The following is a 26,158-nucleotide window of genomic DNA, read 5'->3' on the forward strand; positions in this document are numbered from 1 at the left end:
CCGGCACTGCAATTGATACAAGGGTTCCCTGACTGCAACTAAAACCAAGAATGGCAGTTAGGTCAGACTTTTTAATGTCATGTTACTAGAATGACAAACTCTAGAGTACTAAAATAGTCAGAATGAAAGTGGGACACCTCTCTCACATCTCGTTTTCTATATCCCAAAATATACGAGTACCACAGTTATAGAGAATCCTCTTTATATCAGAGCACAAGTCTTCACTGAAACTGTCTGAAAAAGCATTGAGCTCAGCCTTGGCCAAATTACAGAAGCTTTGTTTCACACTTTAAGTTGAATACGGTCCAGATTTCACTCTACTGCTAGAGATTACATTTTCCGTCTCGTTTCAGATGAAGACAGTCTGTAAAGAAACAAGTTCTCTGATGTTGTTGTTTCATATCTTCATTTTGTACACATAACTTGGCAGCTAAGAGGTGGTGATTAGCTGTTTTGATGCATTTTGATAAAGTGCACAATGCCCCGCTGGGTTAATAAATGCTCTTTATTCTAGGGTACAGTTCTAAGAGTTTAGAAGTCTAGAGTCTAGACATTTTTAGTAGAAAACCAACAGTTTGTCGAACTGGGGCAAAATACCACTGACACTAGCCAAAATGACCCATAATTAATTCCTCTGTTTTTTCTTGATATTATTTTATAATTTCTGATTATATTTATATTCTGTTCTAGGTCAAAAAAATCAAATGTTTTGTTTTTTTGTTTTTTGCCTTCATAAGCGTTAAAAATATCACTAGAAATCCACTCCAGGGGGCAAATATCAAATATTAATTTAAAAAAAGTTCTGACACTGTTGTTAACAAAATGACCTTATTGAACCTCGTTAGACCCGATGAATGCCTTTAACAAGTGTTGCTAGATTTATTTTCTCCATTTGTACTGTTGTTAACAAAATTAATCAGCAACTCATATTTTTAAAGTCAAAGTTTCAATGAGGAAATTAGCTCTATCGAGGTCATTCATGGAAAATGTGGTCCTTGATGCTTAGTAACTAGTGGAACCAAAGTTTTTGGGCATTTCAACCATAACCACACACTTAAATTAGCTGCTGCTTATCCCGGTTGCATTTAGGGGGTATTTTGTTCCATTCTGCTATGCAAATTAATTTCAATTCATAGTTATTTTGGGAAAGTCTCACTTACTGCAGTTGTGTTCAGCCATTCTGAAATCAACTCCTTGATGTTTAATCAATATCATCATGTTGTATAACCCAAACTTTTTTGATCACCTCGTTTCCTTTGTAGAAATCTATCCAGTGTTTTTCTCATAGAAGCTTACATCATCGAGACTTAAGACAAATATAATCTGTGATGTCACCTTGCACTTAATCTGATTGTTTAAACCACCAATAAAACAAATCAAAACAATGAAGGTATTATGCACTGCATATTTAGTGTCTGAGAAATACTTAATAAGGGCTACTTGTAAGTGCTCTGTCTCCTCCCTGCTGTGAGCTCCAGTTTACCTTGGTAAAAGGAAGAGCGGATAATTACAGAAGAAGAACATCAATTATTTAGTGCCATCTGCCATGTTAAGGGCACAAGACAGTCATGCAATCTCATGCTTTAGAAGCACCATTAGATGTTTGTTCAGCATTAAAGATGCCTGTCTTGACTTCATGTTGAAAGCACTATCTAGTATATTCTATTTTAAATACTTTCCCCAAGTGTGTTTTTTTGGTGATATCTACACGTAATTATTTTCTTAACCTGAAATGTAAATGGCTTTAACCAGGCATGCAAGATATAATGCATATCACATTACTACAGGCTACCTACAATTTTGCGATATGATTTTGATGAGTCTCGTTGTACGTATGGTGAAATGAACACTGTGCCACAACAATGACGTTTATTCACTTTTACACAAGTAAAACGGCAAATTATAGGTTCATAAACATTTACTTTTCACCCTGTTCCTCACACGATGCTATCTTATGACATATAAACAGTTTTACTATAGTGCATGACTTATTTTAATCTTTGCATTAGATAACCAACTTCATTTACAAGCTGTTCAAGTGCGATCAAATTGTGTGGCAGCTCAATTCATAGAGCGTTGCACTCAGTGTTGGTGCTACGGAGGGGTCCTGAAGATCACGTGAGTTGACATGTGAGCTGAAAGTGTCATAAAAGCACCACAAAATTATTTTGGTTATTTTTCATCTCGCATTTGCTTTTTATGACACTATCTAGCTGCCGCAATACGTGTAAGGAGCCGTAATAACATTTTGCAAAAATTTCGCCGCAGTCTTTGCTCCTTAGACTGAGTATGTGTACTGCAATTTGTTCACCTCTCTTTTTGTTTCTCTCTGTTTGTTTTATATCTTCAATGTTCAGCAACAACCTCTGAAGCAGTCCCTGAGCAAGTCCCTGTGTCGCGAGTCACACTGGAAATGCCTTCTCCTCTCGCTGCTAATGTACTGCTGCATGATCGCAATGACTTGGTGCCAGGTCACAAAGGTGACGCGCCTCACTTTCGACAGCGCTTTCAAAGGAAAGTCGATGATATACCATGATAGCCCATGCTCTAACGGCTACATCTACATCCCGGTGGCCTTCCTCGTAATGCTCTACGTGGTCTACCTCGTGGAGTGTTGGCACTGTTACTCGTGCAACAAAGTTCAATTTAAAGTGGACCTGGAGAGCGTTGCAGATCGCGTGCAACGGATGCAGCAAGCCACTCCTTGTATCTGGTGGAAGGCCATTAGTTACCACTACATACGACGGACACGACAAGTGACACGTTACCGCAATGGGGACGCTTACACGACCACACAGGTTTACCACGAGCGTGTCAACACGCATGTCGCAGAAGCCGAGTTTGATTATGGGAATTGTGGTGTCAAGGACATCTCGAAGAAACTGACAGGACTCGACAGCTTCCCTGTGACTAAGCTACGCTTCACAAAGTGCTTTAGCTTCGCCAACGTGGAGTCAGAAAACTCCTACCTGACTCAAAGAGCGCGGTTTTTCACAGAGAATGAGGGACTGGACGATTATATGGAAGCCCGCGAAGGGATGCACCTCAAGAATGTCGAATTCAAGGAATACGTAATTGCCTTCTCAGATCCAGATCACTTGCCATGGTATGCCTCACAATGTATGTTTTGGTTGGCTGCATCGCTAACTTTATCGTGGCCATTGCGGGTGTTAACGGAGTATCGTACGGCGTACCTTCACTATCACGTCGAGAAGCTTTTCGGCTTTGAATACGTAGCCGTAACGCCCTTGGACGAGAGGCCATATTGTCACCACGTCCCGCGGGTCAACACTATCGATAGTACAGAACTGGAATGGCATATTCGCTCAAACCAACAGCTAGTGCCTAGCTACTCTGAGGCTGTGCTAATGGACCTCGCGCAACAATCCAGTCGCAACACGTTCTCGGCACGTGGAATAGGCGCAGCGGGTGGCAGCGGTTTCGCCGGCTACCGCCAGAACTGTGAGCACTGCCACCAGTCTATCAGCAGCTCGTCGATCTTCTCGCGCAGCGCGCTAAGCATCTGCAACACTAGCAGCCCACGCTTGCCCTTCAGTAGCAGCCGTTTTTCGCTCGGACGTATGTACGGCTCAAGACGCAGCTGCCTTTGGAGGAGTCACAGTAGTAGTCTCAATGATCCCAGCTGTCCGACCGAAAGCACACGGTGCCTGGCAGATCAGTCGACCAATGAGGAAAGCCCACCTTCTCCACCGGCCTATCAAGATGCGATGTACTTTCCAGTACTGATTATACATTGCAATGAGGGCTGCGTCAGTCACGAGCACCATTCACTGCACCGCAACGGCTCTTGTGTGGAGACTTCATTATAACGTAAGCCACTTAAGCAGAATAATCTGGTTTTTGGATCCAGAAACAATATGACGTTACTGACAAATGTGTTTCAGGGGCTTTTCTGCAAAAAAAAAAAAAAAGTGTTAAAAAACAAACAAAAAATACTTGTTCTTTACACAAAACTTAATGGCACAAATTTCATTACCACAACAGCCCGACTGTTATTATAGGAATGTTCCAGGTTCAATACAAGTTGATCTCAATCAACAGCATATATGACAAAACGCTGATTACCACATATATGAACTTTGACTCGTCCCTTGTTTATTAAAAAAAATAAATAAAATAAAAAAAAATAAAAAATAAAAAAATAAAAAAAGAGCAAAAATCTGGGTAACGGTAAATGGGGGGCAGTCCATAAACATTCAAATAAACACTGTTTCAGAAGTATGTTAACATGATTCAGGGTTCTCACTCTTTTTAAGGCACCGTTTTCCAGGACATTTTATGTGCCCAACGGGTGTAATATTTCAGCAAAAACACACGAGAGGTCATGATGTGTATTGTGGTTATTGGATGGTTATTTTTTCTCAATTTCCATATTCGACGGCTTAATTAAATTTTATCTTCAAAATGGTGTCTAATCAAATGAATAAAACTTAATTTAAATGAAACAGAATTATCTAAATGTATTTTTTTTTTAATAACATTACATCGCATTATTTTTTTATCAAATGAAGTGCTGCACAACAGAAAATCACAGATGTGAGATATTGATTTAATAAATTGTTGTTATTATTATTATTATTTAATTACAGTAAACATTACATTACTATACAGTAGTAAATTCCCAATGCGCTCTAAGTCCTCGTGGTCGCGTAGCGACTCGTCTCAATCCGGGTGGTGGAGGACGAATCTCAGTTGCCTGAGACCGTCAATCCGTGCATCTTATCACGTGGCTTGTTGAGCGTTACCGCGAAGACGTAGCGCGTGTGGAGGCTTCACGCTATTCTCCGCGGCATCCACACACAACTCACCATGCACCCCACTGAGAGCGAACCACATTATAATGACCACGAGGAGGTTAACCCATGTGACTCTACCCTCCCTAGCAACCGGTCCAATTTGGTTGCTTAGGAGACCTGGCTGGAGTCACTCAGCACGCCCTGGGGTTGAACTAGTGAACTCCAGGGGTGTTAGTCAGTGTCAATACTCGCTGAGCTACACAGACCGCCTAAAAATATAAACTTAAGAAAAAATTTAATTCTACATGTTCTCACTAAATCATTGTGAGCTCAAAATCTTATTTAAATTTTAATAAAACAAATAAACATGGGATTGTGCAGAAAAGGGAACAGAAATGTTTCAGTAAGATTATGACATGAATAAACTATTCATAAACACTTTTTTTTCTTCTTCTGACCTCCTATTTATGGCAACGGTGCTATGAATAATTTAGTGCATGTAGACTAAAGGACACGAGAGCCTCAAACAAAATACATCATCTTTAAAAATCCAGCTAGATACAGTATTTAAATATCATCTTATCTTTGTAAGATAATATTTAAGATATATATAAATGTTGGATTTACTGTAAAGCATTACAGTATTTTCTTCTTAGGACTTTAAGTGCCTCAGACTTCATGCTATTTTAGTATACACGATTAGTTATTTAAAAGCAAAGGTGTTGACATCCCACTTATAGGAGTTTCTCAAGCCAGTGTGATCAGAAATAATGTCATCATCATTTCCCTGCCAGATAGAGAGAAACAGAACAAAAATACAGCACTTATTGACAAAGTGTTCAAAAATACCATTAATGTTTAATTTATATACACAGTATGTTCCTATTCTGTCAAATCAAAGTGTAGATATAAGCAGGGGAAAAGTACTATCTTTGCTTATAATTGTCTTTACTTACATCAGAATCAGAGCTCACATGTTTAAAACCTTTCTAAAATAATCTGTACAAGTCCAATCTCATTGCTTAGGGTATAAAAGTACGGTGGACCTCTGCATGACCTCTGACCCTGAACTGTATATCAAGGACAGTTAGATGCCTTTACAACCTTAAGTTTCCAAATCACTCAAAAAAAGACTGAAGCTCAAAAGCTCATGGCCACTGGCTGCCCTCAGGCTTTATTTACAATACAATACACACTGTAAATTCTGTAAGCCTACATTTACCAACAGACACAATATAAACATGTTTCAGACAAATACTGATTTTTTTGCATCAAACTCATTTAAAAATGTAAAATAATTTCTGTGCCTTTAGTGGCACCAAATGGAATTGCAATCTGCTTGTTTGAGCAGCTCGACTGGGCTGGACATAACGATAATGGCTCGACTAATGGTGCAAAGTGTGGGCGGAGTCACCTGATTGTCCGACCAATGACAGTTAAGTGGGAGTGTCTGAAAAACAGCGGTGTAGAATTTACAAACTTCACATTTCATTTGAATAATTTCCTTTTTTGGGGTTCTACTTTGGCTAAAATGTGGGATTTTGAATTGTCAACGTGATGTGCATAGCTGTACAATCTCTCTTAAAGGAATATTCCGGGTTCAATACAAGTTAAGCTCAATCGACAGCAATGCTGATTACCACAAAAAAATAAAAAAAAAATAAAAAAATCAGATATCCTATTATTAAAAAATAAAGCAAGAATTGAGGTTATAGTTAAGTAACTACAATGGAAGTCAATGGGGCCAATGGGGCCAATTTTTTAAGGGTTTAAAAGCAGAAATGTGAAGCTTATAATTTTATAAAAGCACTTACATTAATTCTCCTCTTAAAACGTGTGTATTTTTTGAGCTGTAAAGTTATTTAAATTGTCATTTTTATTTGTTTTAGGATTTGTTGAACTAACATCGTCATGGCAACGAAGTTGTAAAATTGGATATAACTTTACACAGAAAAGGTCATTAAGTGATTCAATAACACTAAAATCATGTTTACACGCATATTGTTTATGTGTTGTGTCTATACTTTGGAAACTGAATTTGAATCTTCAAAAATTGGCCCCATTGACTTCCATTGTAAGTGCCTCACTTTAACCCAGATGAGCTTTTTTTTAAAGAAAAGGAAGGACGAGTCAAAAATATTTTTTTATTTTGTGGTAATCTACATTATGCCACAAATTCTGTCCATTGACCGTCACTTGTTTTGAACCCGGAATATCCCTTTAAATATAATTTTTACACTAGTTTGGGTAGAAAAGCATGGAAAAATCACAAGTGTGATTAAAGGATGATGTTTCTAAGTGAACACGTGTTTTCAGCTCGTGCTTTATGTCTCAGTATATAGTATATAGTATATATGAAACATTTTGTAAAACAAATTAATTATAATTGTGCACTGAATGTCAGATTTTTAAATGCAACTAGAAAGTGAATGTTTTCGTGTGTTCTTGTCATACACTAAATGTGCACATTACACAGTCAGTATGGTGGAAATATATAACGATATTGTCTTGTCTAACAATACAATGACATTGTTTAACAGTCAATAATCACATTCTAGTTGTGATGTACAGTATAAGGTAAACCAGAAGTGATTAATAATGATGTATATTAAAACGATGGGAAAAATCGTTTTTAGATAAACGAAGTAATATTTTTCTGTAATGTTTCGATTACACTGAGCGGACTGTATGTCATACAGAAATATTCCACTGCCTAAACAGATATGGTTATTTTAGTTTCTGTAGATTTAATGACATGCAAGACATTTTTTATGCTGCTGCATAGTGCTTCAACAATAACAAATGTCATATCTCACCGAGTCTGTAAACACTATCAGTGTTGGCTATTCAGTTTGTGGCACATCTCAGGTTGGAGGCCAAATATGTGTGTCCAAGTTTAATAAATCTCCATTAAATTACCTGTGCTATATGTTGTAATTTAAAATACTTTCACTGAGTTTAATGTAAAAATCTGAATGGATACTGTATCACAGAAATAAGCTCCCTGAAATTATCTTTCTTTTCTTTAAAATACAACTTTAAAGAGTGATTACTGCACACTAATGAGTGTAAAAATAACTGTCTTTGATTCAGCTGGTCAAAGATACTGCATTTCTGGAAGTCTTCAACATACTCACTGTCATTAGTCATGTTTTCATCCAAGTTACGAATGTAATGTGTCTTTTTGTTCATATAAAGTCAGAAAAAAACAACATTTGAATCCAAAATCCTTCTTTATCTGTGGTCCGACGAAGACACCGGCTTTGACCTTTGCCTCAGACAGCTTAGGGAAGAAGTCTTGAAGGTACTTGAAGGCTGCCGACTCCTTATCTAGAGCTCTGACAAATTGTTTCTTATGGCCCAATTTGATGTGCAATGGTGGCATCAGCACCTTCCGGGGGTCCACCAGTGGCTCCCGCTTGACGTTGTTCCTCCCCACAGAGAACTCGGTCCACTGTGGCCAGTCCTGCCTGTGGTAGTGCGCCTTGGTGTCCCTGCTGTCCCAAAGGCAAAGATAGCAGGGAAACTTGGTAAAACCGCCTTGGAGACCCATCAGGAATGCCACCATTTTGAAGTCTCCTATGACCTCCCAGCTGTACTCATCATACTTCAAGGCGTCCAGCAAGGTCGTGATGCTGTTGTAATCCTCTTTGAGGTGCACCGAGTGAGCCAGGGGAAGAGACGGGTACTTGTTACCATTATGGACCAGCACGGCTTTGAATATTACTTTAGTATAAATACATGTTAATTTGGATTCATATGTTGTTTTTTTTCTGACTTTATGTGAACAAAAAGACACAAATTTGCCTGTTTTCTCATTGGAAATAGGTACATTTTAAAATATCACTGTCCTGGTCACAAAAGCAAAGTTTGTGAGGAATAATAGACGTTTTCTATACTTTCGAGGCATAAGCAATTAGGAAATAACACTTACTACCCAGGAACAAAAAAAATAAAAAAAATAAAAATAAAAATTGTTACACAGTGATGTGCATTTTGGAGATTTTATTTGCATCTTGGTGTTTCCATCCAGGATTTGTGATGCGATATCCCATAATTTGCATAAAAAAAAATGTGAATGGAAACCTAGCTTGTGACCTTTGCCACTTAACAAACTGCTTGCTAATTAATCTCTTAATTAATGACCAATGCCCAATTCCCAATGCGCTCTAAGTCCTCGTGGTGGCGTAGTGACTCACCTCAATCCGGGTGGCGGAGGACGAATCTCAGTTGCCTCCGCATCTGAGGCCGTCAATCCGTGCATCTTATCACGTGGCTTGTTGAGCGCGTTACCGTGGAGACGTAGCGCATGTGGAGGCTTCACGCTATTCTCCACGGCATCCACGCACAACTCACCACGCACCCCACCGAGAGCAAGAACCACATTATAGCAACCACGAGGAGGTTACCCATGTGACTCTACCCTCCCTAGCAACCAGGCCAATTTGGTTGCTTAGGAGACCTGGCTGGAGTCACTCAGCACACCCTGGATTCAAACTCGTGACTCCAGGTGTGGTAGTCAGCATCAGTACTCGCTGAGCTACCCAAGCCCAATTAATCTCTATCTGTGGGAGCCATGCACTCAATACGCAAACACCACTAACTAGTTCAATTCATGATCAGAAGTTGCTTAATCCAGAACACCAATTCTTGTTTCAATTATTTCATCATTTGAGGATAATAGATATATTTATACAATGCAAATCACTGAACACATCAAAACATTTTCCAAAAGTCCTTTATCCTGTAGCTCTCAATAGACATATTTTAGTTATTTTGATAGTTTTATTTATTTCGTATGTTTTTCCATGGCTTATAATTCATATTTGACTCAGACTTTTGTATTAGGAACATAGTCATGTTTGATGTTTGCGTCCAGCCTGGTTTTGATTGGCGTGTAGAGCCTGAGTGATGCTGTACTCACTATCCTGACCCACATCAGTCAGCCGAATGTCACACTTCACCAGACTGCTGTTGTGAGACATCCCCTCCTCCAGAACCTTCCCACCATCCTGTAAAAGAGATACAGGAGATGTGACAAAATGCATTATACAAAAATAACTGTAAGCATCTGAACTCCGTTTAATTCAAGGCTTCCTAATTGAAGGAAAGTCAATGTGAAATGTCATTCACAACATATTTTACTTCTGAAATGTTTCCTTGTGAAAACGTCATGAATTGATTGGATGGTAAATAACATTTACTGATGAATTCTGCACTATTAAACCAGGAATGTGTATTATTGGCTTTAAAGGAGTATTCAGGGTTCAATACAAGTTAAGCTCAATCGACAGCAACCACAAAAAATCATTTCAACTCGTCCGTCCGTCTTTTTTTTTAAATGTTTTTTAATTTTTTCTAATTTTATCCCCTTTTCTCCCAATGTTGGAATGCCCAATTCCCACTACTTACTAGGTCCTTGTGGTGGCGCGGTTACTCACCTCAATCCGGGTGGCGGAGCACAAGTCTCAGTTGCCTCCGCTTCTGAGACCGTCAATCCGCGCATCTTATTACGTGACACGTTGTGCATGACACCGCGGAGACTCACAGCACGTGGAGGTTCATGCTACTCTCCACGATCCACGCACAACTTACCATGCACCCCATTGAGAGAGAGAACCACTAATCATGACCACGAGGAGGTTACCCCATGTGACTCTACCCTCCCTAGCAACCGGGCCAATTTGGTTGCTTAGGAGACCTGACTGGAGTCACTCAGCACACCCTGTATTTGAACTCACGACTCCAGGGGTGATAGTCAGCATCAATACTCGCTGAGCTACCCTGGCCCCCTCTGTCCGTCCTTTTTTTTTTTTTTTAAACAAAAGGCAAAAATTGAGGTTACTGTAAATCACTTACAATGGAAGTGAATGGGGTAAATATTTGGAGGGTTTAAAGTCAGAAATGTGAAGCTAATAATTTTATAAAAGCACACATTATTTCTCTTGTTAAAACTAGTGAATTATTTGAGCTGTAAAGTTGTTTAAACTGTCATTTTTACAATTGTTTTAGAGTCATGTCAATAAAATTATAATACTGGATATAACTTTACACAAAAAAGGATAGTAGGCGATTTAATCACACAAAAATCATGCTAACAGTTTGTTTACGTCTTGTGTTTATACTTTTGAAACAGTGAGTATTTTAATGTTTAAAGATTGACCCCATTGACTTCCATTGTAAGTGTCTCACTGTAACAGATTTGTGCTTTTTTTTTTTTTTTAAAGAAAAGGAGGGACGAGTTGAAGTAATTTTTTGTGATAATCAACATTATGCCACAAATGCTGTCGATTGATCATATATTTCTTTAATTGCACACTCTCAAGACACTGAAACTAAACGTAATTTCTTTGAATTCATGCCTACATAATTCAATATGTAATTCAGATTTTATGGTTAACATCAAATATCTCTATTGGAAATGGCAGTAGAAGCACTTTGATAACAAAGCTTATCACATTTAGCAATATGAGTTCATTTAGATGGCATCACTCTGAGTATCCAGGATCATGTTTCTTGAACAGCTCCAGAGAGATCTTTCCTGCATAAGAGGTGATTGTTTGAAATATAATTTGCCTTGAATCTGAACTGGGAGGGCTGATAAATGCAGGAGCCATTTGGACGATGCGTCCCGAGAGAGAAGTAATCCCCACCCCACATGTCTATGTGTTACTGAATAATTGAACACAATCGACAGGACTACATCATTTCATATTTATCTCTTTACACAGAATTAAACGCTTTTAAAGAGCCAAGTATTAATTTCTCATAAAAAAATGAGGGAGTAAAACCAAGTTAGATTTAGATCATTGGACAACTAATATCATTTAATTTTTACAGAAATAATGCAAAAAAAAAAACAAAAAAACAAAAAAAAAAAACAATATATATATATATATATAAATGTTTTTTACATTTTCTGAAGAAAATGTGATTGGTGTTTTAACTTCAGGCAATGTTCCCAGGGGATGATTTGTATTAAACAGATTTCAACTCGTTTCTTGTTGTTAAATGAAGATCACATTAAAACTAAATTGGACATTTTTACCAGACCTTCATCATTTATTTCTGGTACTTTTCAAATGTCTTTTATGTATATAATGAATAATATATTTGACAGTATTTATTAATCTTTCTTAATGTTAGTTAATAAAAATACTATTGTTCATTGTTAGTTCATTGTGCATTAACTAATGTTAACAAATACAGCTTTTGATTTAATAATTTATTTCTATTGACCTGTATCATGTGACGTCACTGTATGACCGCGCCGGCATGTTTGTGACCAAACTACCATATCAATGTTCTGTGTAGTGGGATGCGAAAAAAGTCGGCAACGTTTTTGTTTCTATTTATAAATATTGATAAAGTTATACCGGTGTTTACTTGCCACAGCCAAAAAATATTTTTTTCAATAAAGTTTTATCTTTTAAGTGACATGGCTTCATTTCACCAAAGTCAAGCAGCTATGAAGGGGGAGAGCACAGATAAAAACACTTGTGGGTTTTTGCTCATTTATTCAGACATGTCAGTTATCTGTACACGTGTCAGTTATATTTATACAGTGCATTCAGAAAGTATTCAGACCCCTTCATTTTATTCCACATTTTGTTATGTTGCAGCCTTATGCTTTAAATTATTTTCTTCACATCAGTCTACACTCCATACCCCATAATCAGGGGCGGATTATGACTAGCATGGGCCCCGGCCAATTTTCTTTTAGTATTTTAGTTATTTCTTATAATAAAGGTTTTTGTTTGACAGCCCTTTTATACAAAGAATAAAGCTTAACCATATAAAGCCTAAAATATGAAATAGTCCGAAAACTATATTTTTAACCCTTTTTAAACCATTTTTCTATAAAATAATGAAGCATTTAGTTTGAATTCCATAAATACTCATTTTGAAATATCAGTTACAATAAAGTAATGTTATTGTTAATTTTACTTTATCAAAATCAGCAAAGATTTCACATAAAACAGATGAGTGCATTAAAATATGAAGGTACAGTAGCTATTTTGGAAATTATTTTACAAGGTCTTCTACTTCCAGAAAAGCATGGAAACTTTCACCAGGCAGAGTTATAAGATTAAAGAGTTGCTTAAAAAATTTAATTAGAAACAGGAAGGCAAAAGAGTCCTATAAGAGGGCTGGGGGCCATCATAGTCACAGGGAACTGTTGAGGGGGCCTTGTATAAGCTGTGGGACCCACATATTTAAGCATATAAGTTGTTTTTTTTTGAAGTTGATGGGCCACAAGACCTTGCAGCCCGGCCCCTTGGTAGTCAAGGGCCCCTGGGCACTGGCCCCATTGGACTGGTCCATTGAGCAAAAACCAGATGTTTGATAACTTTGCAAATTTATTAAAAAGAAAAAACTGAAATATCACATTGACATAAGTATTCAGACCCTTAACTCAATACTTAGTTTAACGACCTTTGGCAGCGACTACAGCCTCAAGTCTTTTTGGGTATGATGCGACAAGCTTTGAACTAGGGCTGCGACTAACGATTATTTTGATAATCGACTAATATAATGATTATTATAGCGATTATTCGACTATTCGGCGATTATTGCAACTATTAATCATTAGCTCTTAACCGACTATTCAGCTTGTGCCCTGACTTAAAAGGTTGTATTAAATGTGCTTACTAACAATAATGAGGACAAAGTCATCATTTTAAAATACCTCTTAATGACATTCACTGAATTAAATAAAAAAAAAAAACCTTTTATTAAGTTTAATTCAGTAAGAAATTCACTGCAAAAAAATCCTATTGTTATCAAGTGTTTTTATCTTGTTTCCATTTAAAATTGTGGGAAAATCCTTAAAATAAGATACATTTACTTGAGAAGCAACATATAAGATATTTAGACTTGCTTTAAGAGAATGTATCATAAATATAAGTGTATTTTGTATAAGTGTATTTTTTCACTTGGTTATACTTCTGCGAGAGCAGTAAAGACAAAATACACTTATATTCAAGATCTATTCTCTAAGAGCAAGTCTAAATATCTTATATGCTGCTTCTCAGATGAATGCATCTTTTTTAAAGGATTTTTAGATATTTTAAAATACACCGATCAGCCACAACATTAAAACCACCTGCCTAATATTGTGTAGGTCCCCCTTGTGCCAACAAAACAGCGCCAACCCGCATCTCAGAATAGTATTCAGAAATGATATTCTTCTCATCACAATTGTACAGAGCGGTTATCTGAGTTACCGTAGACTTTGTCAGTTTGAACCAGTCTGGTCATTCTCTGTTGACCTCTCTCATCAACAAGATCACTGGATGTTTTTTGTTTTTGGCACCATTCTGAGTAAATTCTAGAGACTGTTGTGTGTGAAAATCCCAGAAATACTCAAACCAGCCCATCTGGCGAAAACATATTTTGTTGCAGTGTATAATGGGGCTAAGACTACCCTCTCTCACCTTTTTGTTCACTTCGATCCATCTTTAACTCACAAAAAAATGAACTCTCTCTTCTTAATAGAGCTGTGTGTCGCCAATTTTGTTCACGATAAGATAACCACCACAACACTTATGTATGGTTATGATTCACAACGTCGCGAGTCATCGTGTTATAATCTAGCTGCAGCAAGTGTGCGCGCTCGAGGGATGAACGTCCCCGTGACAGAGTGTGCATCAGCAGGGAGCAGTTTCAATCTCTCCCCTGAGATCAGGACATTCGCTCAACTCATTTAAGAAGCGCTGACTGCACAGAGAAATGCCAGTTTTGGAGTTTGTAGTTATTTACATGACCTGCATCCTTATTATTTGAACTTTAATAAAGCTATAACGCATTAAATATAACTGCATTAAAGATGTAACGCCGGGGTGTTTCCTTTAAAGATGCTCGACACTCAATTTTTGCTTCAGCGGAGCGGCAGCTCCAGCTCCACTTATTCCACAACGAGAGTGCTTCTGTATTTACTTATTTTGTATTTTTGCATTATAATTCCCTCATACTTTGTGATCTACATCACCCGAAGCTGTTTGGAAAGTTTAGAGTGCATCTGGACTGTGAGCTGTGTAATTCACAGTGCTGCCCTCACGCAGCATCATTAGAGTTTTGTATGATCTCATGTTACGTTAAATGAGATCGAACGACTACTCGACAACGAAAATGTTTGTCGACAATTTTTTATTGTTTTCGATAACATCGACTAATCGTTTCAGCCCTACTTTGCACTACTGTATTTGGGGATTTTCTGCCATTCTCATTGAACAGCCATTTTCAGGTCTCTCCAGAGATGTTCGATTGGGTTCAAGGCCGGGCTTTGGCTGGGCCACTCAAGGACATTCACAGAGTTGTCCCTAAGCCACTCTTGCATTGTCTTGGCTTTGTGCAGCCCAGTCTGAAGTCCTGAGGACTCTGGAGCAGGTTTTCATCAAGGATGTCTCTGTATTTTGCTGCATTCAGCTTTGCTTCAACCCTGACCAGTCCCCCAGTCCCTGCCGCTGAAAAACACCCCCACAGCATGATGCTACCACCACCACGCTTCACCGTTGGGATGGTATTGCGCAGATCATCATGATCCTCCACCAAATTTCACAGTGGATGTGAGACAGTGGCTTGAAGGCCTCTCCAGGTCTCTGTCGGATCGGTGATGATCTTGGGGTGCTTCAGCAAGGCTAGAATCTGGCAGATTCGTCTTTGTGAAGGACGCATGAATCAAGCCATGTACAAGGTTATCCTGGAAGAAAACTTGCTCTGACAATGTTCCCCAACTCTGAGGATTGTTTTTTTCCAGCAGGACAATGCTCCACGCCACAAAGCCAGGTCAATCAAGGTGTGGATGGAGGACCATCAGATCAAGACCCTGTCATGGCCAGCCCAATCTCCAGACCTGAACCCCATTGAAAACCTCTGGAATGTGATCAAGAGGAAGATGGATGGCCACAAGCCATCAAACAAAGCCGAGCTGCTTGAATATTTGCGCCAGGAGTGGCATAAAGTCACCCAAGAGCAATGTGAAAGACTGGTAGAGAGCATGCCAAGACACATGAAAGCTGTGATTGAAAATCATGGTTAATCCACCAAATATTGATTTCTGAACTCTTCCTAAGTTAAAACATTAGTATTGTGTTGTTTAAAAATGAATATGAACTTGTTTTATTTGCATTATTCGAGGTCTGAAAACACTGCATCTTTGTTGTTATTTTGACCAGTTGTCATTTTCTGCAAATAAATGCTCTAAATGACAATATTTTTATTGGGATTTGGGAGAAATGTTGTCAGTACTTTATAGAATAAAACAAAAATGTTCATTTTACTCAAACACATACCTATAAACAGTAAATCCAGAGAATCTGATAATTTTGCAGTGGTCTCTTAATTTTTTACCAGAGCTGTATATAGTCATGGGAAAAAGAAAGTACACCCTCCTTGAATTCTATAGTTTTACGTATTAGGACATAATAAAAATCATCTGGTAAAATTAGGTAAATACAACCTCAGATGAACAACAACACATGACATATTACACCATGTCATGATTTATTGAACAAAAATAAAGCCAAAATGGAGAATCCACATATGAAAAACTAAGTACACCCTTACTGCTTCCATAGGAATTAAGATGCTAAGTAGTAGCCAAGTGCTGCTTATCAAATGCCCTTGATTAATTGATCATCAGCAAGTGTGACCACCTCTATAAAAGCTGAAGTTTTAGCAGTTTGCTGGTCTGGAGCATTCAGGCGTGTGTTAACACAATGCCAAGGAGGAAAGACATTAGCAATGATCTTAGAGAAGCAATTGTTGCTGCCCATCAATCTGAGAAGGGTTATAGGGCCATTTCCAAACAATTTAAAGTCCATCATTCTACAGTGAGAAAGATTATTTACAAGTGGAAAACATTCAAGACAGTTGCCAATCTTCCCAGGAGTGGACGTCCCAGCAAATTCACCCCAAGGTCAGACCGTGCAATGCTCAGAGAAATTGCAAAAAACCCAAGAGTTACATCTCAGACTCTGCAGGCCTCAGTTAGCATGTTAAATGTTAAAGTTCATGACAGTACAATTAGAAAAAGACTGAATAAGTATGGTTTGTTTGGAAGGGTTGCCAGGAGAAAGCCTCTTCTCTCTAAAAAGAACATGGCAGCATGGCTTAGGTTTGCAAAGTTGCATCTGAACAAACCACAAGACTTCTGGAACAATGTCCTTTGGACAGACGAGACCAAAGTGGAGATGTTTGGCCATAATGCACAGCGCCACGTTTGGCGAAAACCAAACACAGCATATCAGCACAAACACCTCATGTCAACTGTCAAGCACGGTGGTGGAGGGGTGATGATTTGGGCTTGTTTTGCAGCCACAGGACCTGGGCACCTTGCAGTCATTGAGTCGACCATGAACTCCTCTGTATGCCAAAGTATTCTAGAGTCAAATGTGAGGCCATCTGTCCGACAGCTAAAGCTTGGCCAAAATTGTGTCATGCAACAGGACAATGATCCAAAGCACACCAGCAAATCTACAACAGAATGGCTGAAAAAGAAAAGAATCAAGGTGTTGCAATGGCCCAGTCAAAGTCCAGACCTCAACCCGATTGAAATGCTGTGGCGGGACCTTAAGAGAGCTGTGCATAAACAAATGCCCGCAAACCTCAATGAACTGAAGTAACGTTGTAAAGAAGAGTGGGCCAAAATTCCTCCGTAATGATGTGAGAGACTGATAAAGTCATACAGAAAACGATTACTTGAAGTTATTGCTGCTAAAAGTCGTTCTACAAGCTACTGAATCATAAGGTGTACTTACTTTTCCACACATGGCTTCTCCATTTTGGCTTTATTTTTGTTAAATAAATCATGACATGGTGTAATATGTCATGTTTTGTTGTTCATCTGAGGTTGTATTTACCTAATTTTAAGACCTGCTAAGGACCAGATGATTTTTATTATGTCCTAACACGTAAAACTATAGAATTCAAGGAGAGTGTACTTTATTTTTCCCATGACTGTATATAGGTGTGTGTGTGTGTGTGTGTGTGTGTGTGTGTGTGTGTGTGTGTGTATATATATATATATATATATATATATATATATATATATATATATATATATATATATAGGTATGCTTTAAGTAAAGTGACAAATCAATGTCTCATATAAACATCCATGAGATATTTTTAAGTGGTTATAAGACATTGCAAGTCATGCACAAAATACAAAATAACACATATTCAATGTAAATTTTGAGATATTACGAAAAACACTTGTAAAGCTACATGATTAAAATATATCAGAACATATGCATGTTGACATGTAAACACACCCAAGAATAAAATAAATAAATAATCAAACTGATTCTATACTGTACTCAATATGTTTAATTAATTTTAATGTTTGTGCATCTTATTTGGAGACTTATTAATAAATATCTTCCACTATATAAGTTTGACTTGTGTATGTATTGCATGTTACACGTTTATGTTATGGCTGTTTATAAGATGATATTGCTTTTGTAAATTTACTTAAAGCAGACAAAGAGCACTTATATTATGATTACGTCATAAAGCCTTTTGACTGTTTACAATATGATTTAATTTTGTGTATTTAGGTTATATCAAATGTTAACTATGAAACTAGCCATAGCAAGACAAAGGAGTCGGTCATTTTATTTGATAAAAGGTTAAAATGTAATTTCCATCAGCGTCATTTCCAGCACAGATTTCTATTAAACACAACACAGAATTTGAGATGTGCTGAAAATGACACAAAAATGACATTAATCTTCTGTGATGCATGTACATACACTGTTGGACATTGTTAGTAGATCAATTAAATAAAGTAGTGAGAGTGTGAAAAAAAATTTAACGACATGTTATGAGGATTACTCACCACTCCCAGTCTGTTGTTGGAGAGGTTTAGAGTCTTCAGCGTGGAGTTCTCCACCAGGGCTTGAGACAGCGCCATGGCTGCCGGTTCTGTCATCTTATTGCCACCCAGATGAAGGTCCACCAAGGTGTTGTTCTTCATCAGAGCCTGAGCCAGCGCCTGACCCCCTTCATCCCCGATGAGGTTGAGTCTTAGGTTGAGGAACATCAGAGTGGAGTTTCTGGCGAGAGCGTGTGCCAGTGCCTGAGCTCCTGCACCTCTGATGTGATTGTTGTAGACGGTCAGTCTCTTCAGCTGACTGCGGTTCAGGAGTTTGCTGATCGCTTGGGCTCCGCGGTCACTGATGTGATTGTGTGAAAAGTCGAGTTCCAGCAGTGACGGGTGATCCAGCAGGTGTCTTACGAGTACGCAACACTTGTCATTGTCGACTTTACTGCGGTGGATTTTAAAGACCTGTTGTGAGAGGTGGGATTATATCAAACATATGTTAACGCCATATCCTTAAGCAATTATGTCACATACTGTGTGCTATATAACATGAGGAAGAGTTCTGTCATTATTTACCCACTCTCATGTCGTTCCATATCCTTAACACAACAGGAGATACCTTGAAGAATGTCCAAGCTGCTCTTTTTCACACAATGAACGCATATGGAGACCAGGGGCTGTCATGCGCCACAAAAGTAGTCCATATGACTACGCTATATTCCAAGTCTTCTGAATCCATATGATAACTAGTGTCAAGTTCGTCTATGAAATTACTGACGAAAATGTTCGTTCACAAAAGGTTTCTTGTCAACAATAAAGATGAGAAAATTAAATGTATTTTATTTAATTTAATTAAAACATACTTGTTGATGAAATATTAAGAGAAAAAAATATTGCAAGATAGTAACAATGCACTAACATTGTTTTTTGTTATTTATTTATTTTAAAGAAAGTCAAATGAACATCACTAACGGGTTAATTACCTTACTCAAATGCATCCAATATGTGTGACATTAATCAGCTAAATCCACAACATAAATGTAATATTTAAAGAACGATAACCGATAATCGGGTTGACCGATATTTTTAACCGATATTTCTACTTTTCCACTTAATAGTTATCAGTTATTTAAAATCGGGATTCCCTATACAGTTAGACAAGACTTGAAATTTTAAATATTAACTAAGTATTAAATAAATATTAATTGAAGGGCTTTGAACAAGTGTTCATTGAAACTTCAAATACTTAAATTTGTAGACTGTGCGCAATATTAATTCTGTATTCAGAGGAGAGTGATAAATGATTAAGTTGTTATTGTGCCTCAAAAGCAGAAATAAAACAAGAATTAAAAAATTGGTTATATTAGTCATCGGACACTTAAACACAAAAATAATCAGTATCGTGTTGGTCATTAAAAAACAATATCTCAAGGGGCCTGGGTAGCTCAGCGAGTAAAGACGCTGACTACCACCCCTGGAGTCGCTAGTTCAAATCCAGGGCGTGCTGAGTGACTCCAGCCAGTTCTCCTAAGCAACCAAATTGGCCTGGTTGCTAGGGAGGGTAGAGTCACATGGGGTAACCTCCTCGTGGTCGCTATAATGTGGTTTGTTCTCGGTGGGGCGCGTGGTGAGTTGAGCGTGGTTGCCGTGGTGGATGGCGTGAAGCCTCCACACATGCTATGTCTCCGTGGCAACGCGCTCAATAAGCCACATGATAAGATGCACGGGTTGGCGGTCTCAGACGTGGAGGCAGCTGGGATTTGTCCTCTGCCACCCAGATTGAGGCTAATTATTACGTGACCACAAGGACTTAAAAGCACATTGGGAATTGGGCATTCCAAATTGGGTGAAAAAGGAAAAAATAAATAAATAAAATAAAAAATAAAATAAAATGGGGCATCAAAATGGCATTGGTTGTGTTACATCGCTGTGATGAGGAGGAGGGCGTGGCCGGGCCGTGAGGCTGCATGGCTGGCGCTGAATCAGCAGGAGAGCGAGATAAAGAGGAGCCGGAGACACCAGTTTGAGAGAGAGAGAGAGAGAGAGAGAGACGCACATGGCCACATTGCATGTTAAAGTTAAGTTTGACATTAAAATTTTATGTTTACTGTTCAGCCGGTTCCCGCCTCCTCCTTGCCCATCCTTGAACTGTTACCAATCGCCATTAGTTAAATATGCGAAGGTGCGAATGAGACTTGAGTGCAATATCGGAAGTTAAGATTTTCAGTGAATAACTACAAACCTTGGAATATAGCGCACAAGTCATATGGACTGCTTTAATGATACTTTATAGTACCATTGTGGTGCTTTTAATTCTTAATAGTGGCCCTGGTCATTGTATATTTCTGTTAAATGCAAATGAGCAATGTGAACATCACCTTTTGTCATACGGGTTTTGTAACAATATGAGGGTGAGTAAATAATGACAGATTTTTTTCATTTTTGGGTGAACTGTCCCTTTAAGGCTGCCACTTTATTCGCTATGTGTCTGTAACTAAAACAGTGTGAGAAATTCAGGACCAAAATAGGAAAAGAGTTTGAGCAGAAGTTTGTTGTCCATCTGCTCTGGCAGAAAATTCCTAAACACTAAACACTATCTTGATAATGTTGAAAATACTAACTACAACTAATTACAATAATTAATGATAAACCTTTAAGGTCTTGCAGGACTTCAGGGCTTTGGCCAGCGATTCACAGTCTCTGAAGGTGAACTCGAAAAGATTCCACTCGAAGTTCATGCCGCATCCCTTCACTCCATACACCAAATGAAGCTCTTCCATGTTTGTCAGTTTGTCAAGCAGAATTCCGAAATCAAAGTGATCCATGGAGGGTCCTTCGCTGCCCACATCACTGGCACAATCAGAGCCCTCATCAAACCTGGGTGGCTCTTTGATGGGTGGAAGCAGCTGAGAAATATCCAAGCGCTTCACGTAGTTTCTACACAGTGGCACCACATTCAGGACCGTCTTGGTGTCGGTTACATCTGGAATAAAGAGTTCAATGAGGCCCTCTAGGTAACGTTCAAAGAACATGCGTTTCCAGCTGTTACCGTACGTGGAGACGTCACCGAGACCCCAGCGATCCAGATAACAGCGTTTCCAGTAGCCCTCATCACTGATCAGGTTTGCGGTAACAGTCAGGGGAAGAGACGGCGGCAGACTGCGTAGGACAAACGCTTTATGGCGGGGAATGAGTTCATCCAGAATGGGGTTTTCTGCAGAATATTGAAACACGGTTTAGGCTTTCATGTAAACAGTAAACTTCCTTTGAATATCATTTCTTTCAATCTTTTAAAAATCTAGTTTTAAACACGTGTCAAGTTAGTCAAAATGTAATCTTTGTGTCCATGTTGGTTTCAGACTTTTTTTTTAAAACCATTTTGCATTTTCTATGCAAAAAACAAAAATGATAATGATTGTGACTTTAAAATGTCATGTGATGTTACTATGAAGTACTTTCCTTGCACACTGAACACATGTGAGAGTACACAACTCAAAAAAGTTTTCAAACATATTTATCAAAGTAATAAATATATTTATGCAAATATCATGAATTTTTAAATCATGAATATTACAAAGTTTTCTCAGGTTATCACTTGACCTGAATAAAATGTGCCTTTCATAAAAATGTCAAAATATCTGATTTTTTTTTTTTTTTTTAAAGAGGTCCTCTCTGTTTTATGTTTATTTATTTATTTATTTATTAATCACATGATAAACAAATTACAACTTACATGTTGGCTACACCACCTGACTTTGATCTGGTGGAAAAAAGTTTTTCAAATATTAATAACATTGCAAATATATATGTTTATTGCCTTTAAAATAATAATAATAATAATAATAAAACATTATTCTGCAATACTTATGCCAACATTTATTTTTCCAAGAATTTCAGCTTTTAATTAGACACACACACACAAATATACACATATACATATATATATATATATATACACGTATTATTTTTTTACGTTTTTTTTTTTTTTTTTTACTGTCTCTCTGGATGCTTACACCAGTTTTTTCACCACAGAAAAACAGCAAAATTATTATTATAATTTTTTTTTTTTTCAAATGTATTTTTCAATAACTTGATGGATCTGGACAGAAAAAAAAAAAAAAAAAATGCACATCATTGACCCTATATGTGGACTTGACAAAAGTCAATGACATCACAACCCCTTTCGAATCTTTTGATTCTTGTGTAGGTGGGCCTTCATCAGTTTTCTGTGGAAAAACATTCTGCAACTGAGGTTGCCTGAAATTTACTGTTAAAAAATACAGTGACTAAATACAGTTTCAGGTTTTACAGGATGTCATTTTGATGCCCGTATATTTTACGGTTCACTACCGTTTCTATAATTAAATGATATAAATGTATTTTACTAACCTTCTGGAACTTTAAAAGTCTGTTTTTCACTTTAAAATGTATTTTTAATCACCGTAGTAACAACAGAAGGCCACATAATGACTTAAAGTTCATCAAGAGTGTAATAATTAATACACACAAACACAAAACACCATCAGAGTAACACATGTGACACTAAAATAATGCAATAGACACTAACTAACCTACATAAAATATAACACAGAACACCACAATATTTAAAATAATGAAACATAACTATTCCCATAAAATATAATGACTGGGTTTCTGGGCTTCTATAGACCTTATTCAGGGTAGCGCCATCTTTGATTTTTGAACTAATTGAAAATGAGGCTGTGAGGGGTAGACTTACCGTCTCTTTAATGGCACGCACAGTATAAAGCTGTAAAAAGCTCCTAGGTCACATCTGATTTTCCACAACTCGTGTTGTCTGGAGTTTTTTTGCCTACTGAATGTTCTTGAAAATATATTTTTTCAATGTTCAATCATTTTAAACAACTGAACAACCCACTGAAGACAGCCTCGTTGTCATTCCCAACAAAAATCAAAGATGGCGCTGCTGAGATTAAAGCTGCGTTGACGCCATGTTGTAATTACCGTAATTACGAGTTGGCAACTTGGAAATTCTATTCGGAGCTGTTCACGCCCTAGGAACTCGGAATTATGTGTTTCTATGGCAATACAACAAGTAACAGTCGTTATGCAAATGCCTTATTAATAAACGTATCATTTATTTAGCAGGACATTAGATGGTTATCCAACTCTGTGCTAGCTACATTAAACTGTATTGTATGTCTTTCATTTATTTTCAGATTAATCTTGCATTATTACGATATTAATAATAGTTGGGGTCCTGGTTAGCTCAGCAAGTAAAGACGCTGACTACCACACCTGGAGTCGCAAATCCAAAGCGTGCTGAGTGACTCCAGTCAGGCTTCCTAAGCAACCAAATGGCCTGGTTGCTAGGGAGGGTAGAGTCACATGGGGTAACCTCCTCATGGTTGCTATAATGTGGTTCACTCTCGGTGGGGCGCGTGGTGTGATGTGCGTGGATGCCAAGGAGAATAGCGTGAAGCATCCACACGCGCTACGTCTCCGCGGTAACGCGTTCAACAAGCCACGTGATAAGATGCGCGGGTTGACGGTCTCAGACGCGGAGGCAACTGAGATTCATCCTCCGCCACCCAGATTGAGGCGAGTCACTACGCCACCACGAGGACTTAGAGTGCACTGGGAATTGGGCATTCCAAATTGGGGAGAAAAAAAAAAGATATTAATAATAGTCAATTATACTAATTATTACACAGAAATATTACGAGATTACTACTTAACTACTATTGCTGAAGCCGCAGGCATTTCAAGTGTTTCCGCATGACGTTGCAGCGGTCAGGTGGTACAAATCGGAGCTTTCCGAAAATTCAGAGTTTACAAGTTGTAATTACGAGTTTTACGAGGACGCGAACGCTTTTTACAAGTCGGAATCTCGCAATTACGGTAATTTCGACATGGTGTGAATGCAGCACAAGGTCCATCATTTTAACAATAGTTTACCGTAAAAAGTAAATGTATTCTCTTGTTAAACAAAATACACATTTTTACCGTTAATTATACAGTAAAATCATGCTTTTTACATCTAAATTTATTTTTATTTTTTTTTACAATATTTTACTGAAAAATGACATATTGTCTTGTTAAATCTTTTATCATATATGTTAAACAATTAAAACAATTTTACTGTAGCATTTTTACTTTGGTTTACCGTTAAAATTGCGGTATTACCGTAGCCCCCAACAGTATTTGGACACTTTTGGACCTAAAGTCACACTTAAAATGTGTTTGAATGGCACTGCATTGGACACAAAATATCAAACCTGGATGAATGTGTAAATAAATAGATATTTGGATTATTTGCCTTTAAAGTGTGTCACTATATGTTGAAGGCAGAGTGTTGTTAGTAAAGGAACTTCAGCGAGACTCCATTCAGAATCCTCCGCGATGATGCTGCGCATTTTCCGCCCGTCGGCCGCGGCGTTTACCGTCTTCACCGGAGGATACATGCTTCTCTGTGCCCTTAATGACCCACTTTCAGACATTCCGCTAAAACTGACAGAAAATAATCATGAGAACGTAATGATACAGAGCACTTTCGGTTCGGTTTTGAAGTTTGGTGTTGACATGGTAACGCACGCAGACGCGTCTCACATCCTCCCATACGTCACGCGTATGGAGTTATATTTGTGCCACAAATCTGCATGCGCAAGATGATATTTTTAGGGCACAAAAATGTTATGCACGTGCAAGATGAAATTTTGAGCGCACAAAAAGTTATTTTGCACACGCAAGATGATGTTTTGAGTGCAAAAAAAAAAAAAAAAAAAAAAAAAAGCAAAAATAAAAAAAAAAACAATCTGCATGTGCAAGATAATATTTTGAGCACACTAAAAATGTTCTGTATGCACAAGATGATATTTTGAGTGCCAAAAAAAAAAAGAAAGAAAAAAAATCTGCATGTGCAAGATGATATTTTGATCGCACAAAAATGTTCTGCACGTGCAAGATGATATTTTGAGCATGCAAAAAGTTATTTTGCAGTCACTTGAACTCAGTTAAATACATTTTGTGCTTGAATACATTTTAAATAACTTTTTGCATGCTCAAAATATCAACTTGCGCATGCAGAACATTTTTTGTGCGCTCAACATATAATTTTGTGAGCGAAGATTTGTGGCACAAATGTAACTCCATACCGATCTGACAAACGATAGACCTTTTTCACAGACTGTGATGACGCGTTTCCGCCTTATTTAGCAGCGTATATCTAACACATTTTTTTATATGATAACTTTTTTAAATATTGAGTATAAGTTTATAACATTGTGCTTTGTGTTATATTACCCTGGAATTAGTTTTAAAAAACGAATTACCACAGCTGCGAGGTGGTTTCTATTACAGCTGGTGAAAGAGTGACAGTAAATTTGGCATCTTCTCCCATTTTACTGTCTTAATCAACGCTCTATATTTTTTTCCTCTTCTGGAAAGTCATTCAAATGTAATAGTGGATTTTTTGTTTTGCTCTTGGAGCAAGTGGGTAAGTAAAAATAATATTTGCTGTGATCAGGGGCGTACTGGCCATAGGGAGAACCGGGACTTTTCCCGGTGGGCCTTCTGCGAAACAGCTGAACGGGCG

At 37.8% G+C, this 26,158-nt stretch overlaps 2 protein-coding genes across 2 annotated transcripts in view; one reads left to right on the forward strand and one right to left on the reverse strand.

The window, feature by feature from the left end:
- tmem151ba (transmembrane protein 151Ba) overlaps positions 1-26,158 on the forward strand; it is a 30,642-nt gene that overhangs the window by 3,628 nt on the left and 856 nt on the right. The window contains exon 2 of the mRNA XM_051644388.1: positions 2,358-3,831. Coding sequence (XP_051500348.1) covers positions 2,358-3,830 — 1,473 coding nt within the window. The 3' untranslated portion in view covers position 3,831. The remainder of the gene's footprint in view (positions 1-2,357; positions 3,832-26,158) is intronic.
- tcte1 (t-complex-associated-testis-expressed 1) lies at positions 5,906-25,149 on the reverse strand. The gene is made up of 4 exons (XM_051644520.1): positions 24,884-25,149; positions 21,237-21,799; positions 18,601-19,050; positions 5,906-9,769 (listed from the first exon to the last, which is right to left on the reverse strand). Exons 1-4 carry the CDS (start codon positions 25,062-25,064, stop codon positions 9,614-9,616), a joined length of 1,350 nt encoding a protein of 449 aa, XP_051500480.1. The 5' UTR covers positions 25,065-25,149; the 3' UTR covers positions 5,906-9,613.

The sequence above is a fragment of the Myxocyprinus asiaticus genome, chromosome 19 (genome assembly GCF_019703515.2).
Source record: "Myxocyprinus asiaticus isolate MX2 ecotype Aquarium Trade chromosome 19, UBuf_Myxa_2, whole genome shotgun sequence".
In the NCBI taxonomy this organism is placed as follows: Eukaryota; Metazoa; Chordata; class Actinopteri; order Cypriniformes; family Catostomidae; genus Myxocyprinus; species Myxocyprinus asiaticus.

Coding starts and splice junctions, on each gene's coding strand:
- tcte1 (XM_051644520.1), bottom strand. CDS start 25,064: ATGTCTGAAAGTGGGTCATTAAGGGCACAGAGAAGCATGTATCCTCCG. Junction 21,800..24,883: donor TATAGTGACACACTTTAAAG/GCAAATAATCCA, acceptor AATATTCTGCAG/AAAACCCCATTCTGGATGAA. Junction 19,051..21,236: donor AGTCCTGCAAGACCTTAAAG/GTTTATCATTAA, acceptor CTCTCACAACAG/GTCTTTAAAATCCACCGCAG.